We start from the raw sequence: 15,506 nt of genomic DNA, 5'->3' as shown, positions 1-15,506 counted from the left end.
GAGGCAGATCTAACCGCGAACCCCAAGAAATGTCATATCGGGCTGGAAGAAGCCCGGTATTTGGGATATGTAATTGGGAGGGGTGTTGTTAAACCCCAGCTCGATAAGATTGAGGCGGTTCAGGACTGGCCGCAACCTGTCAACAAGAAGCAGGTGCAAGCCTTTCTGGGGATCGCCGGCTATTATCGCCGGTTCATACCCAATTTTGCAGCCATTGCTACCCCCCTGACGGATCTTACAAAAGGGAAAGACTCCGTCATGATTAAATGGAGTTTAGCGGCTGAAGAAGCCTTCCATAGCCTAAAACGGGCACTTTGCTCTCAGCCCGTACTGGTGACTCCGGACTTCCGCAGCGAGTTTGTGGTACAAACGGATGCCTCTGATACCGGTATCAGGGCCGTACTCTCACAAGTGAGGGACGGAGTGGAACACCCAGTCCTCTATCTCAGCAGGAAGCTGAATAAGCACGAGCAAAGGTATGCAGTCATAGAAAAAGAGTGCCTAGCCATTAAGTGGGCTCTAGAGGCCCTCAAATATTACCTGGTGGGCAGAAATTTCAGGCTGATCACTGACCATGCCCCTCTCAAGTGGATGCACTTGAACAAGGAACGGAATAGCCGGGTGACCCGGTGGTTCCTTGCCCTGCAGGCCTACACTTTTACGGTGGAGCACCGCCCAGGTGTACAGATGGGGAATGCAGATGCCCTGTCCCGAGTGCACTGTTTGGCGGGTGTCATTGCTCGACCGGAGTGGTCTGAGCAGAGGGGGGGGGGATATGTGAGAATCATGTGGGAATAGTGGATGAGGGCAGGTATATCTCGCCCAGATTCCTTTCCTATGTGGCCTAGTCTGGTCAATATCGCACCTGCTTACTAATGAATAATGGGAGGTGGATATAAAAGGATGCCAGGTGGTTGTGTGAGTGTCTCAGCCTGGGAACACAGAGAGCCTGTCTGTGTGAGAGACACACGTGAGTGAAAGCAGTGCCCTCTGCAACTGTGGTTTGGCTGGACGGGAGAAGCCCGCCAGTTGGTAGTTAGGTTGTACTTTGTTTAGTTAGTGCCGGACAAGCAAGGATTTGTTTTATGTTTTATTTCTTTATGCATTGCTTTCACCATTAATAAACCTGACCCAGTGTCAGTTATACCCGAATCCCAGCTCTGCGCCTGAGTTTCATGCTGAACGCATGTGACCTTTGACCCCAGCAAAGGCGATCCCGGAGTGTTTTATCACAGTTGCCATAAAGCAATCATTGCACAGGTGCTAGCACTTCATGCAATAAGCACCCAATCAATGTACAGATGCCAACACATCACTTAGCCAGCATCCAGCATGTGCGCATGCGTCAGATAGATGGTGACCAATCACTATACAGGCGCCAACACGTCACTTAGCCAGCATCCAGCGTGTGCGCATGCATCAGATACATGGTGACCAATCACTATACAGGCGCCAACAGATTACATCGCAAACTCCCCTTTAGGTTTTAACACTTGACTTGCCCACACAAATACTCATTGAGATCTGCAGCAATGTAGCTACACAAACTTGGGCACTATGTAACGGCGATATATTAGTTAAATGAGCACAGACACAAACAAGAGTTATTTCTGCTCTACTTACAATTCAAAATCGACTAGCTTATATGTGAAGGGCAAAAGCTAAATAATGAGCATATAACGTGGACCATTAGTTTAAATGGGAGTACCACAACCATATTGGAGGTCAGTATATAAAGTGAATACAAAGCAAACGATGTGTGGGTAAAAAAACCTGTATGGAAGGCATAGGACCCATTTGGAGATGAGTGTGTGTATGTATGTATGTATGTGTGTGTATGTATGTGTGTGTGTGTGTGTGTGTGTATATATATATATATATATATATATCAGTGACAAATACACACTATATAGGGAAACGGAAGAGATCAGGAAAAGCACGTGTATAATAGATACTATACACAACATGTAGCTTTCGTTATGTCTGTCACATTGTTTTGGAAAAAAATTTTTTTATTAAATTATGTTGTGAAAGTTATAATTATTTATTTAGTTTTTTTTTTTAACTATTTTGAGGGAAGAAATTTGACTTAACCCCTTCCCGACCAGTGACACAGCGTATGCGTCATGAAAGTCGGTGCCAATCCTGCCAATGACGCATATGCTGTGTCATGACTTGAAAGCCCCCCCTGCGGGTCGGGTGACCGGGTCAATGAAAGGTCACTGGACCCGCATGTACAAGGGGCTTTGTACTTCACCCCAGGGGGGGAGACTTCGCCCCCCCTCGTGGCTACGATCGCTCTGATTGGCTTTCACTTTTAACAGCCAATCAGAGCGATAGTAATATTTCATCAATGAAATTTGATGAAATATTGCAATCCAGCCACAGCCGATGCTGCAGTAGCATCGGACATGTCTGGAAACACCGATCCGCCCCCCCCCACGGCTAACGGGGGCGATATGCCCCCCACCACGACTGACAGCGGCGATCTGCAGCCGCTGTCATGATCTGCTCCCCCCACCTTCTGATCCCCCCCACCCCCGGTGTCTCCTATGTTCATCTGGCTGTCCCGGATCATGGGCGCCGCCATCTTGGAAAGTGGCGGGTGCATGCGCAGTGCGCCCGCCGTAATCTGCAATGCTGCAGATTCATTCATTCATTTTGTTCACTGTGATAAACTTTCACAGTGATCAAATTAAAAGAAAAAAAGTTAATAAATCCCCCTTTTATCACCCCTTAGGTAGGCACAAATAATAAAATAAAGAAAATATTTTTTTTCCATTAGGGTTAGAATTTAGGGTTAGGGTTGGAATTAGGGTTAAGATTAGGGCTAGGGGTGGGTTGGGGTTGAGATTAGGGTTAGGCTTGTGGTTAGGGTTAGAGTTGGGATTAGGGTTAGGGGTGTGTTGGGGTTAGGGTTGTGGTTAGGGATGGGGGTGTGTTGTGGATAGGGTTGGAGTTGAATTGTGGGGTTTTCACTGTTTAGGCACATCACGGGGTCTCCAAACGTGACATGGCGCCACCATTTATTCCACCCAATTTTGCATTCAAAAAGTCAAACAGTGCTCCCTCCATTCCGAGCCCCGACGTGTGCCCAAACAATGTTTTTAACACATATGGGGTATCTGTGTAGTCAGCAAAAATTTTCAACAACTTTGGGGGTCTAATTTCTCCTGTTCCCCTTGGGAAAATTAAAAAATTGGGGGCTAAAAAAAAAAAGATTTTTGTGAAAAAAAAAAAAAGATTTTTTTTTTTTATTTTCACAGCTCTGCATTATAAACTTCTGTGAAGCACTTGGGGGTTCAAAGTGCTCACCACACATCTAGGTAAGTTCCTTGGGGGGTCTAGTTTCCAAAATGGGGTCACTTGTGGGGGGTTTCTACTGTTTAGGCACATCAGGGGCTCTGCAAACGTAACATGACGCCCGCAGACCATTCCATCAAGTCGACATTTCAAAACGTAACTACTTCCCTTCCGAGCCCCGATGTGTGCCCAAACAGTGCCCCCCACACACACGCACACACACACACACACACACACACACATATGGGGTACCATCATACTCAGGACAAACTGGACAACAACTTTTGGGGTCCAATTTCTCTCGGGCTAAAACAATCATTTTTTGTGGAAAAAAAATATTTTTATTTTCACAGCTCTGCGTTATACACTTGGGCGTTCAAAGTGCTCACTATGCATCTAGATAAGCTCCTTGGGGGTCTAGTTTCTAAAATGGGGTCACTTGTGGGGGAGCTCCAAAGTTTAGGTACACAGGGGCTCTCCAAACACTACATGGTGTCCGCTAATGATTGGAGCTAATTTTCCATTCAAAAAATCAAATGGCGCTCCTTCCCTTCTGGGCCCTGCCGTGCGCCCAAACAGTGGTTCCCCCCCCACATATGGGGTACCAGCGTACTCAGGAGAAACTGGACAACAACTTTGGAATCCAATTTCTCCTGTTACCATTGTGAAAATAAAAAATAGCGGGCTAAAAAATAATTTTGAGGGAAAAAAAAATATTTTTTATTTTCATGGCTCTGAGTTTCAAATATTCTGTGAAGCACTTGAGGGTTCAAAGTGTTCACTACACATCTAGATAAGCTCCTTGGGGGTCTAGTTTACAAAATGGGGTCACTTGTGGGGGGTTTCTACTGTTTAGGCACATCAGGGGCTCTGCAAACGCAACAGGACGCCCGCAGAACATTCCATCAAAGTCTGCATTCCAAAATGGCGCTCCTTCCCTTCCGAGCCCTGCCGTGCGCACAAACAGTGGTGTATGACCACATATGAGGTATTGGTGTACTCAGGAGAAATTGACCCAAGAAATTTTAGGATCCATTTTATCCTGTTGCCCATGTGAAAATGAAAAAATTGATGCTAAAAGAACGGTTTTTTGTTGGAAAAATTAAAATGTCCATTTTTTCCTTCCTTGCTTTAGTTCCTGTGAAGCACCTGAAGGGTTGTTAATCTCCTTGGATGTAGTTTTGAGTAGCTTAAGGGGTGCAATTTTTAGAATGGTGTCACTTTTGGGTATTTTCTGCCATATAGACCCCTCAAAGTGACTTCAAATGTAAGGTGGTCCCTAAAAAAAAAATGGTTTTGTAAATTTTGTTGTAAAAATGAGAAATCACTGGTCAACTTTTAACCCTTATAACTTCCTAACAAAAAATGTTTGTTTCCAAAATTGTGCTGATGTAAAGTAGACATGTGGGAAATGTTATTTAGTAACTATTTTGTGTCACATAACTCTCTGGTTTAACAGAATAAAATTCAAAATTTGAAAATTGCGAAATTTTCAAAATTTTTGCCAAATTTCCGATTTTTTTTTTTTCACAAATAAACGCAAAAATTATCTACCTAAATTTACCACTAACATGAAGCCAAATATGTCACAAAAAAACAATCTCAGAATTGCTAGGATCCGTTAAAGCGTTCCTGAGTTATTACCTCCATAAATGGACACTGGTCAGAATTTCAAAAAATGGCCTGGTAATGAAGGTCAAAATAGGCTTGGTCATGAAGGGGTTAAAGAACCTCCTAACCTGTCAGATTACTACTTTTTCTTTTTTTTTTTTCTTACTCTTCTATCCCCCCTTCTCACTTAAGGTTTCTGCTGGTAAGCTGGATGATCACTTTCCACTAGCTGTTTGGCAAACTGGCTCTGGGACACAGACCAACATGAATATAAATGAAGTAATAAGTAACCGAGCCATTGAGATGATGGGTGGAAAACTTGGAAGCAAAAATCCTGTACACCCTAATGACCATGTTAACAAAAGCCAGGTATGTATTTAGTCATTTTATTTGCTATTTTAATAATGTTTGTTTAAAAACAAACGTTTTAAACTGAAAACATTTTGTTAGTGACTTTTACAATATTTACAACTAGCTGAAGAGCCCGGCGTTGCCTGGGCATAGTAACCAACTGTGGTTAGTTATAACAAATTATAATGATTATATTGCACATAAAAACATTTCACATCATATATTCAACACGACAGATTTGCAACACAAATTAACTAAACGATTACCCAAGTATTGATAATATTTTATTTTCAACTCATTCAAGATTTTTGGTTTTTCCTTTCGGTGCAAAGATGAACAGATTTTTGGCAGTTCCAGCTCTTGAACAGACCACGAAAAGTTTACCATGAGGAAAGCATGGAGATTACAAATCGATCCCTACTACTTTCTAGTACTGTCCCTGAGCATTGTTAATGGACATTGCAAATAGCAGTTGAACTGGAAACTGGAGGCGTTTAAAATCAAAAAAACAAATCAGATGGAATGAGTGGAATTCTTGGAATGAAAATGTCCTCTCCTTTGGCACATCCTGTTTCTGAGCTGTGTATCTAACCCTATCCTGTGTGATAATGTCTGCTGAGCTGTGTACCTAATCCTCTCCTGTGTGATACTGACTGCTGAGCAGTGTATCTAATCCTATCGTGTGTTACTGACTGCTCAGCCGTGTATCTAATCCTATCCTGTGTGATACTGACTGCTGAGCTGTGTATCTATATGCAAATAAACTGTAGGAACAGAAAGCGCAATAGGGTCTTACCCGAGTATTTGCTAAATGAATAAACAAAAATTCACTCACCCTTTCCAGGAGGGGTTAAAGCATATAAGATCCGTAGTCAGCTTGCTGCACGTCCAAAGGTCAGCTCCGTGACCGCCAAAACTTCAGATTTTTATGGAATAAATTCATGGACTTTAGTTCGCTGCTTGACAGATTCACGAACCCAGGTTGTAAGAAAGATTAACTGTTTATTTCCCAACGCGTTTCAAAGTGTATACCACTTCTTCATCAGGGGATGACATATATCTATATGTCATCCCCTGATGAAGAAGTGGTATACACTTTGAAACACGTTGGGAAATAAACAGTTAATCTTTCTTACAACCTGGGTTCGTGAATCTGTCAAGCAGCGCACTAAAGTCCATGAATTTATTCCATAAAAATCTGGAGCTGTGTATCTAATCCTATCCTTTGTGATACTGACTGCTGAGCTGTGTATCTAATCCTATCCTGTGTGTTACTGACTGCTGAGCTGTGTATCTAATCCTATCCTGTGTGATACTGACTGCTGAGCTGCGTATCTAATCCTATCCTGTGTGATACTGTGTGATACTGACTGCTGAGCTGTGTATCTAATCCTATCCTGTGTGTTACTGACTGCTGAGCTGTGTATCTAATCCTATCCTGTGTGATACTGACTGCTGAGCCGTGTATCTAATCCTATCCTGTGTGATACTGGGCTCCCCCTGCAGTCTGTGTCAGAGGGTGGTCTGTGTTGGCGTGGTAATAAATTTTGTTATTTCCAGATTTACAGAAGGACAATAATACCATAGAAATGAGAAGAATAATAGGCCAAATTGTTTGGTGAATTGGAACGCGTGGGGTTAAAATTTTGCCTCCCAACATAGCCTGTGACCTTCTCGGGGTCCAGACGTGACTGTGCAAAATTTTGTGGCTGTAGCTGCGTCGGTGCAGATGCCAATCCCGGACAGACATACATACACATACACACATTCAGCTTTATCTATTAGACAGAAGCCTATGGAGCCCCCTGAACAAGGCTCCTCAGGCTTTTATTGTAAAAGTGACTTGCGGCTCACACATAGGATAATAGAAGCTGTACTCTGCAGCATATGTATAGACAGAGTAAGAGCTGGTACTGAGAATATTACATGTTCAGAACAGAAGAAGTGGTACTGTGCAGTGACACTACTGCTGCTACCACTCACGCACGCCATGACCATTACCACACAATGTTTGGCAACCCAGGTAATGGAGATTGCAAACTGCTGGTAGTTGAGGAAGACACATGTCACTCTCTCCTAATAAGATATTTTCCAAAGTTTTATGCTTGGATGTATTATTGTTTATGGAATAACTGACTTAAGGGTATATTGACAGAATTTAAGGATATCCATAGGCGGGGGGATAACTTGCTGATCGCTGGTGGCCTACTTGCTTAGGACCTCCAACAATCTTGTGAACATGGCTCTGAAGTAGAAAACCTCTGCTCTGCTTTTTGTCTATAGGATGACCAGGGAAAGTTTGGTTCAGCTCTCAACTTTTTCCAGCAGTCCCATAAACATTTGGCTCAAGTACTAGTTTTGCCATAACTGCTGCTCAGGTTGCAGCACGATATGGCACAGCAAGTTATCTAGTGAAATGCTTCTCTGACAGCTCTGTCACATGAAAGGGACAAGTAAAGTAGTGGTCAAACCCTTTCAATAGAGCATGTTACTCCATTCATTACTGAACTCAGCCCCATTCTGGGAATCTAGTGCTCCATTCTTAATTTGGCTGCTGTTCTCAGTGGTTACCTCTCCCTGTTCAGTAAGTTACAGTGAAGAGCAAATGGGTACAATGTTTTGAACATTTGACTTTCAGGCTCCATATCTCATCATCCACTACTGCTTTGAATAGGAGACAACCGTCATTTTATAGACAGTCATCTTGGCTATTTCATACATAAATTTGACCTCCAACTATTTAGCATATGATTAGTTATGCAGATTCTTGTCATGTCACTGCATTGTTACGGTTTTGCGCCTAAAGATCTAACTTTTATTACTTTTTTAGTGTTTTGTAAATCCACCTTTGGCTTAATCGCTGCCTAAACTGCTTTGTTGCCATTTTGCTCTTCACTTCTATCCCATGGGGTTGCAGCCAGTCATGTCTGACTTTTAAATTTTGGAGCGTTTTAGATAAAATCGTTTCAAAAGCCTGGGAAGGTACCCAGGGACCCAACTTGTCTGATGATATCCCTGGTCAGCTTCTCCCTGCCATGGTTCACTTGATTGACCGGTCTCTCCCATGTGTGTGCATAGGGAGGGGCAAAGACCTGTCATTCTAAGGAAAGTGAAGATGACGCTCTCCTGGAAGTTCAAAAAGTAAAGTTCTTTTCTTGCTACATACATGTAACCAGACTGTAGGGTTGAAGCCTACACAGTCTTTATCAGAGTTGAAATGATTCTTTCTTGTTCCGTGTATATAACAATAAAAGAACTTGTTTTACTTCTTTAACTTCCTAGAGATCACGGTCTCCACTTTATAATATTCTGCATCGATTCCCTGAGCACCTATGGACTGTTACTTCTATTTTGTTCTGGGTGTGTAGCAAACAAGCTGGGGATCATTACATGGAGACCTGTCATTCCACCATGGCAGAGGTATGCCAATAGTCCGATGTCTCACTATAGTTCCAAGCCGGACTGAGGTTTATTTTTTCTTTCTGAAAACACCTTTGCTTTTCAAAGACTAAACTGGAGGTCATTGTTCGTGCAGACCCGGATTCCTCCCACCTGTAGTTCGGGCAGTGCACATCTAATGATAGCGTCCCTTTTAACTGTTTCAGTAAATTATTGTAATCCATGTCCTGTCTCTACTCAGCAAACTGTCAAATGTTCTTATTTTCTTGTCTTTTAGAGCTCCAATGATACTTTTCCCACCGCGATGCATATTGCAGCTGCCAAAGAAGTCCATGAAGTTCTGTTACCTGGACTGAAACGGCTGCATGATGCGTTAGAAAGAAAATCCAAAGAATTTGGAAATATTATCAAAATTGGCCGCACCCACACACAAGATGCTGTGCCACTCACTTTGGGACAGGTATGGAGACACTGCAGAGTTGTATTAGAATGTTTTATTTTTATTTATTTTAAGGAATCCTCACTCTAAGTATGATTTATATAAATATTGCACTTGTCAACCAAAATGGAGTTTATGGGTAGTAACCTTATTATACACACAAATTGCCCTAGGTCAAAGAATATCCCCTATTAAGGACCCTAAATAAAGCGTAACTTTTATTTATTGCATATAAATGATGGAAGGAATCACACTCTTAAACACAGTGCTGGAAAGTGGGAACGATTCAGTGATTATACCCTGATTGCTCGTGCTTTTACCTACCAGCAGTTTAAAGGGCAGCAGCTAGAAATACTCTAGGCTCTCTGTTTTCAATATTGGGTAAGTTCACACTTTTTTTCAGCATTTTTTTTCTGTAGCACAACCTGATCTCTGGACACTAAAGAAGCTGGAGGAAATAGCGCATGTTTTCCTTGTTTTTTTATTACGTTTTTGCTGTGGTTTTTGCATGCTAGATTTGTCTCTTGTGCATGCTGATAATGTTTAGTGTTTGGAAAGAAAAAAAAAAGTCCTAGTCTGATAAGGAGAGAGTTAAATTAACCCTTCACGGTTGAGCCAGTGATTTCCAAATTATTCCAGTGTTGCTAGCAACTCAAATGACCACACGGAGACGGGGTCTCTGTACGGGAGGATCGAGGCAGATCACTAAGCCCCTTTATTTTAGTCACATCTTTTATAATCTTTTGCTTAATTATGCAAGGTTCTCAAGTACCAATAGCATCATTTTACTTTTAAGCCAATAATATTGCAAGAAAACCGGAAACTACATATATGTCCGTATCCAAATAGAAAGTAGTATAATGGAATATTCAGAGCAATACACTCCCCCCCCCGAGCCCCCTTATCTTGCACCTGATGGAAACAGTCTGGTTTCATGACAGGCCATGCCAATTATAAAAATACACATATGCAGCATCAGAGGTGCTATCCCAAGCTAACAGCGTGAGGGGTACTGGTCTTCACATGACTGATGCCGTGTTACCAGTCATGGCTGTCGCGGCGCACCCGTCCCCCCTGTATACTGCAGTTCACGAATAACAATTTTTGATGACGGTGGTGGGGATCTTTTGTAGGTAGCCATGCGCTTGGCTTCAACATCTTCATCAAGTAGCCTTTTGAGATCGGTGTAGAGAAAAGCAGAGGCAACGACACCTTTGGTATCATCATTAGCTGGCTTAGTGTAGAATTTCCTAATACATACAGAAATACACCAAAAAACAAGTTTTAGTATCACATATACAACAAGGATACAGGCAGCAATGTGTAACAAGCTTTGTAAGATCCCAGCTATTCAGCCCCCAATTCCCCTAAATCAATTGGCTGAATTGAAAAAGGAGAAGGTGTCTGAACAACCAACTGTCCTTATTACGATCATTGTCTTTATCGTATTAATCTCTGAGTCATTGAATATCTTCTAACTTTAACTTCTACCAATAATAATATGAAAAATGCGGAAAACCAAAACATTATGCCCCTTCATTTGCTGTTGGCTTGTTGGGTGATGAGGAGAACTTGATAGGGACCGTCATACAAGGGTTCTAGTCCGTGCTTCCTGACATGCCTTTTCACGACTACCAAATCACCAGGCTTCAGGTTATGACAGGTATCGGTTTCTGCTGAATCTGGAAAGGAAAAGAAAACTAGAACATAGGTGTTAGCAAGATTTTTACTAAGCAGAATAACATATTGAACAACACGGTCAGTCTCTTCTGATAACTGCTGAGGCTGGAAATTTGCAACTGGGGGCCTAGTACCAAACAATATCTCATATGGGGACAGGCCATATTTTGTAATAGGGGTAGTACGAATGTGGTATAGTACAATGGGTAGGAGCTCCGGCCATGGAGCCGTAGTCTCCTGCATCATTTTAGTCAATTGTCCCCTCAGTGTGCCATTCAACCTCTCAACTTTCCCACTGGATTGTGGGTGGTACAGAGTATGGAGGGCTACAGTGGATGCAAGCATTGTCAGAACTTCTTGGTACACATGAGAAGAAAAGGCCGGGCCTTGGTCACTTTCAACAACTTCTGGAACCCCATATCTGCATATGACTTCCATCACCAGTTTCTTCGCTGTGGTTTTTGCAGTCATGTTGGTAACAGGGAATGCTTCCGGCCAACTGGAGAACCGGGGCCCAGTAGAATTTTTGCACCAGTGCGAGGGCCTGATTCTTTCCTCGATGTGTAGGTCCATGTGCCCATATGGCAATAGCAGGGTACATCCGCTTAGGGAGACACACAAGTTGGTCCTTTTTCCAGAGACCATTATCCATTCGTGCCCCATCAGTCTTCCATTGCTTCACCTCTTCCTTTGGAGACATTCTCTGCATCGTCATTAAGCGGTCTCGCGGGGTCTGACAGAAAACTTCAGTCTGTTGTATATCATCAGGTTCTTGTAGGGTCAATGCTTCTTGTAACTGTTTACGCTGAGAGCGTGTGGTCACCATAGTTGGTATGGTTGGTTCAACGGATAAGAGAGCGGCGGCTTTTGCTTGCATATCCGCAAATGTGTTGCTAACAGTCTGTGGACTGTTCCTAGGACCGTGCGCCTTAACTTTGATAATAGCCACCTGAGTAGGTAATTTGATCGAGTCCATGAGGGCTTTAACAGCTTCAGCATTTTTCACTGGGGTTCCGGTAGTAGTAATAAACCCTCGATTGGCCCATAGAGCCCCAAAATCGTGAGCAATACCAAATGCATACCGTGAGTCCGTGTATATATTAGCCCGTCTGTTCTTGGCCAAAGTACATGCATTAGACAGAGCCTGAAGTTCTGCTTCTTGTGCTGACTGTGAGGGCGGGAGTGCAGCTGCGCGCACTACAGTGTCCTCTGTGGTAACAGCATATCCCGTGTGGAATCTACCAAACTCGTCAGCATATCTTGAACCGTCCGTGTATAACACCAGATCAGGATTTGGGAGTGGGTTCTCACTGACATTTGGTGGAGTAGCTGTTTCTTCAGTCAAAAGTTGGGAACAATCATATTGGAGGTAATCCTCATCACTGCCATCTTTCCTTATAGTTCATTATACCGTCTTTCAAGGCGTTGTAAAGGGGTTGCATTATGCGGGATGCATCCGGTATCCACTGACAACAATAAGTGCATAGTCCAAGAAAACGCTGGAGTTCAGTTTCATCTTTTGGGAAAGGAAGGGAGCTGACAGCTATTTTTCTTTCTTCTGCGAGGTGTCTGACACCCTGAAGGAGACAGTGACCCAAGAATATCACTTGACCAAGGCAGAGCTGAAGTCTCGAGGCCGAAACCCGACAGTTCAGTGCTGCCAGATACTTAAGGAGGCTAACAGTGGCAGAAATGGCAAAAGACACCTGCTCATATTTTTTTGCAAACTGGTTGGGACTGTTTTGGGCCCCTTGTGACATAGCAGGGACGACAGTTAATATGGACAGTTAAGTGAATACAAATAGAAACTGGCAGTCTGGGTATAACGGAATGCTAAAGAAGGCATTGGTAAGATCAATAACTGTAAACCAAGCGGCATCCTGGGGTATTTGGGACAAAAAAGTATGTGGATTAGGCACCAGGTTTGAGAAACACTTTTACTGGTTCTACTGGCATTTTCCCTATATCATTTGGCCCTTTTGACCAGAGTTTAGATGGTATCTCTGAGAGGTATGGGGTGAGTCGTTGATCCTCAGGCAATATTGGGGGTGGATCTGAGCCTATCAGGGCCATCATAACTGTAAGAAGGGCATGCAAAATACAGATTTCCTCACGGTCTTCATCTACATAGAGATTTTATAACAAAAAAAAAAAAAACCATCTGACCATCATCTTGGAATTGTATTCAGGAGCGGAACTGCGATAATAAATCTCTCCCTAGTAAATTTACAGGGCATGTGGGAGAGATTACAAACTGGGCAGTAACTTCGGGGAAGGGTCCCACAGAAATAGGGTTTATAAAAGTATATTAATTGGGTCTACCATCTACTCCGATCAAAACAGCAGGGGAATGACAATCTCTGATAGTGCTCGAGTCTGGCGCATCGCCAGAATTAGCAGGGAGGGGCTGAGGAGCAGGATTCCCAGTAGCTGAAGTCTGAGGGAGGGGGGGGGCAGAGTTTGCTGTGTGCTCCAGTGATAAGAGATTACATCCTTCTTCTCCGCTAGATTTCTGAAACTTAACATGGACAAAACAGAATTCATCATCTTTCCCCCATCTCACGTGACCCCCCCCCCCCCCCCCAACGAACCTATCCATTACAGTAAATGGCTGCCCACTCTCCCCAGTCCCACAAGCTCGCTGCCTCGGAGTAATCCTTGACGCTGATCTCTCCTTCAAACCACATATCCAAGCCCTTTCCACTTCCTGCCGACTTCAACTCTAAATATTTCACGAATCCGTTCATTCCTCAACCAAGAATCTGCAAAAACCCTAGTCCATGCCCTCATCATCTCTCGCCTTGACTACTGCAAACTCCTGCTCTGTGGCCTCCCCTCAAACACTCTAGCACCCCTCCAATCTATTCTAAACTCTGCAGCCCGACTAATCCACCTGTCCCCCTGCTATTCCCCAGCTTCTCCCCTCTGTCAATCCCTTCACTGGCTCCCCATTACCCAAAGACTCAGTTCAAAACCCTAACCATGACATACAAAGCCATCCACAACCTGTCTCCTCAATACATCTGTGACCTCGTCTCCCGGTACTTTTCCTGCACGCAACCTCCGATCCTCACAAGATCTCCTTCTCTACTCCCCTCTTATCTCCTCTTCCCACAATCGCATACAAGATTTCTCTCGCGCATCACCCTACTCTGGAACTCTCTACCACAACAAATCAGACTCTCGCCTACCATCGAAACCTTCAAAAAGAGCCTGAAGACCCACCTCTTCCGACAAGCCTACAGCCTGCAGTAACCACCGACCGACCAAACCGCTGCACGACCAGCTCTACCCTCGCCTACTGTATTCTCACCCATCCCTTGTAGATTGTGAGCCTTCGCGGGCAGGGTCCTCTCTCCTCCTGTACCAGTTATGACTTGTATTGTTAACATTATTGTACTTGTTTTTATTATGTATACCCCTCCTCACATGTAAAGCGCCATGGAATAAATGGCGCTATAACAATAAATAATAATAATAATAATAATCACTCAGAAAAACATCGCAGACCTCCAACCCATATTCCACAGAGACCACAGACTGAAAGCAATATTCCCGGAACTGCCACTTCTCTCCTACAAACAGCCTCCCAACCTAAGGAATATCCTTGTCAGAAGTACCCTCACATCACCTTCAGAGACAGGCACAGTCCCTGTAACAGTAAGAAATGCAAGACCTGCCCCCACATATCACCAACAGATAAAGTCCCCATACCCAACACAAATCAGGACTATAAGATCATGGACTCTTTCTCATGTCCATCCTTCAATGTCGTGTACATGACACAGTGTACAAGGTGCAATGCAGGGACATACATCGGGGAAACTAAGCAAAAGCTACAAACAAGGATGAATCTGCACAGACATACGATAAAGACTGAGCTGTTCACACCTGTAGGGATACACTTCTCTAGACCTGGACACAGCTTGGCAGATCTAAAAGTCCTAATATTGAAAGGTCATTTTTCATTTTTTTTTTTTAATAGTGACAGAGAAAGGAAGATTTGGGAGATTAAATTTTTAAATATGTTCCAATCGCTAACAATAGGACTGAATTTGACATCTGGGTTCATGACTCATTACATGGACACAGTTCACACCTCCACAAGAAGGTCTTCAGATCTCTAATAGAACACTTGGTCCTCATCTGCATGTGTAACAAAAACCTTAATTTGATTTCCTTGGCATGTCTATTGCTATCATCATCTCATGTCCTGTTGTAATTCCTATTTAAATGTTGCCATCTTTTCTCAGTGATTCACTTGTAATCTAGCCTGATGAAGGGGCCGCCTGAGCCCTGAAAGCTTGCTTGCAAATATACTTTCTCTGGTTAGCCAATAAAGGTATCACACCTTGAATAATTACATCTATTTTTCTGGCTAACACGGTACCACAATTTTATTTTGTATTATACATGTGCCAAGCCACAAAATTCTTCTTTTCCTTCCACAGATTCTCTCATTTACAGCTAAATACCCTTACTTCAATTGTGCACAATACTGGAGCGGCCGTCTCAGTTTGTTCCACCGGGTCAATAATCCCCCTCTGGGATTGCCCAAAATTCGTGGTACTCAGTGAAAGGAGGAGGGCGTCTCAGACTCTCCCTCCGGACACCTCTGGTTATATATATATATCTATATATACCTGAGTTACGTATCCTACCCATCTTCGATCACATGACCACCCTGATTACTAACAGTGAATTCAGGATATTTTGACTATAA

General features: G+C 43.2%; 1 protein-coding gene across 2 annotated transcripts in view; it reads left to right on the top strand.

Moving 5' to 3' along the window:
* FH (fumarate hydratase) overlaps positions 1–15,506 on the top strand; it is a 139,017-nt gene that overhangs the window by 53,258 nt on the left and 70,253 nt on the right. For both annotated transcript variants that reach the window (XM_073560089.1, XM_073560088.1), the window contains exons 4-5: positions 5,107–5,283; positions 8,942–9,124. In XM_073560089.1, coding sequence (XP_073416190.1) covers positions 5,107–5,283; positions 8,942–9,124 — 360 coding nt within the window. The remainder of the gene's footprint in view (positions 1–5,106; positions 5,284–8,941; positions 9,125–15,506) is intronic.

The sequence above is a fragment of the Dendrobates tinctorius genome, unplaced genomic scaffold, assembly GCF_039654945.1.
Source record: "Dendrobates tinctorius isolate UK_male_01 unplaced genomic scaffold, ASM3965494v1 ptg000293l, whole genome shotgun sequence".
In the NCBI taxonomy this organism is placed as follows: domain Eukaryota; kingdom Metazoa; phylum Chordata; class Amphibia; order Anura; family Dendrobatidae; genus Dendrobates; species Dendrobates tinctorius.
Note: the sequence above shows the minus strand (reverse complement) of the source record. Positions and strands in the feature narration are given on the sequence as shown.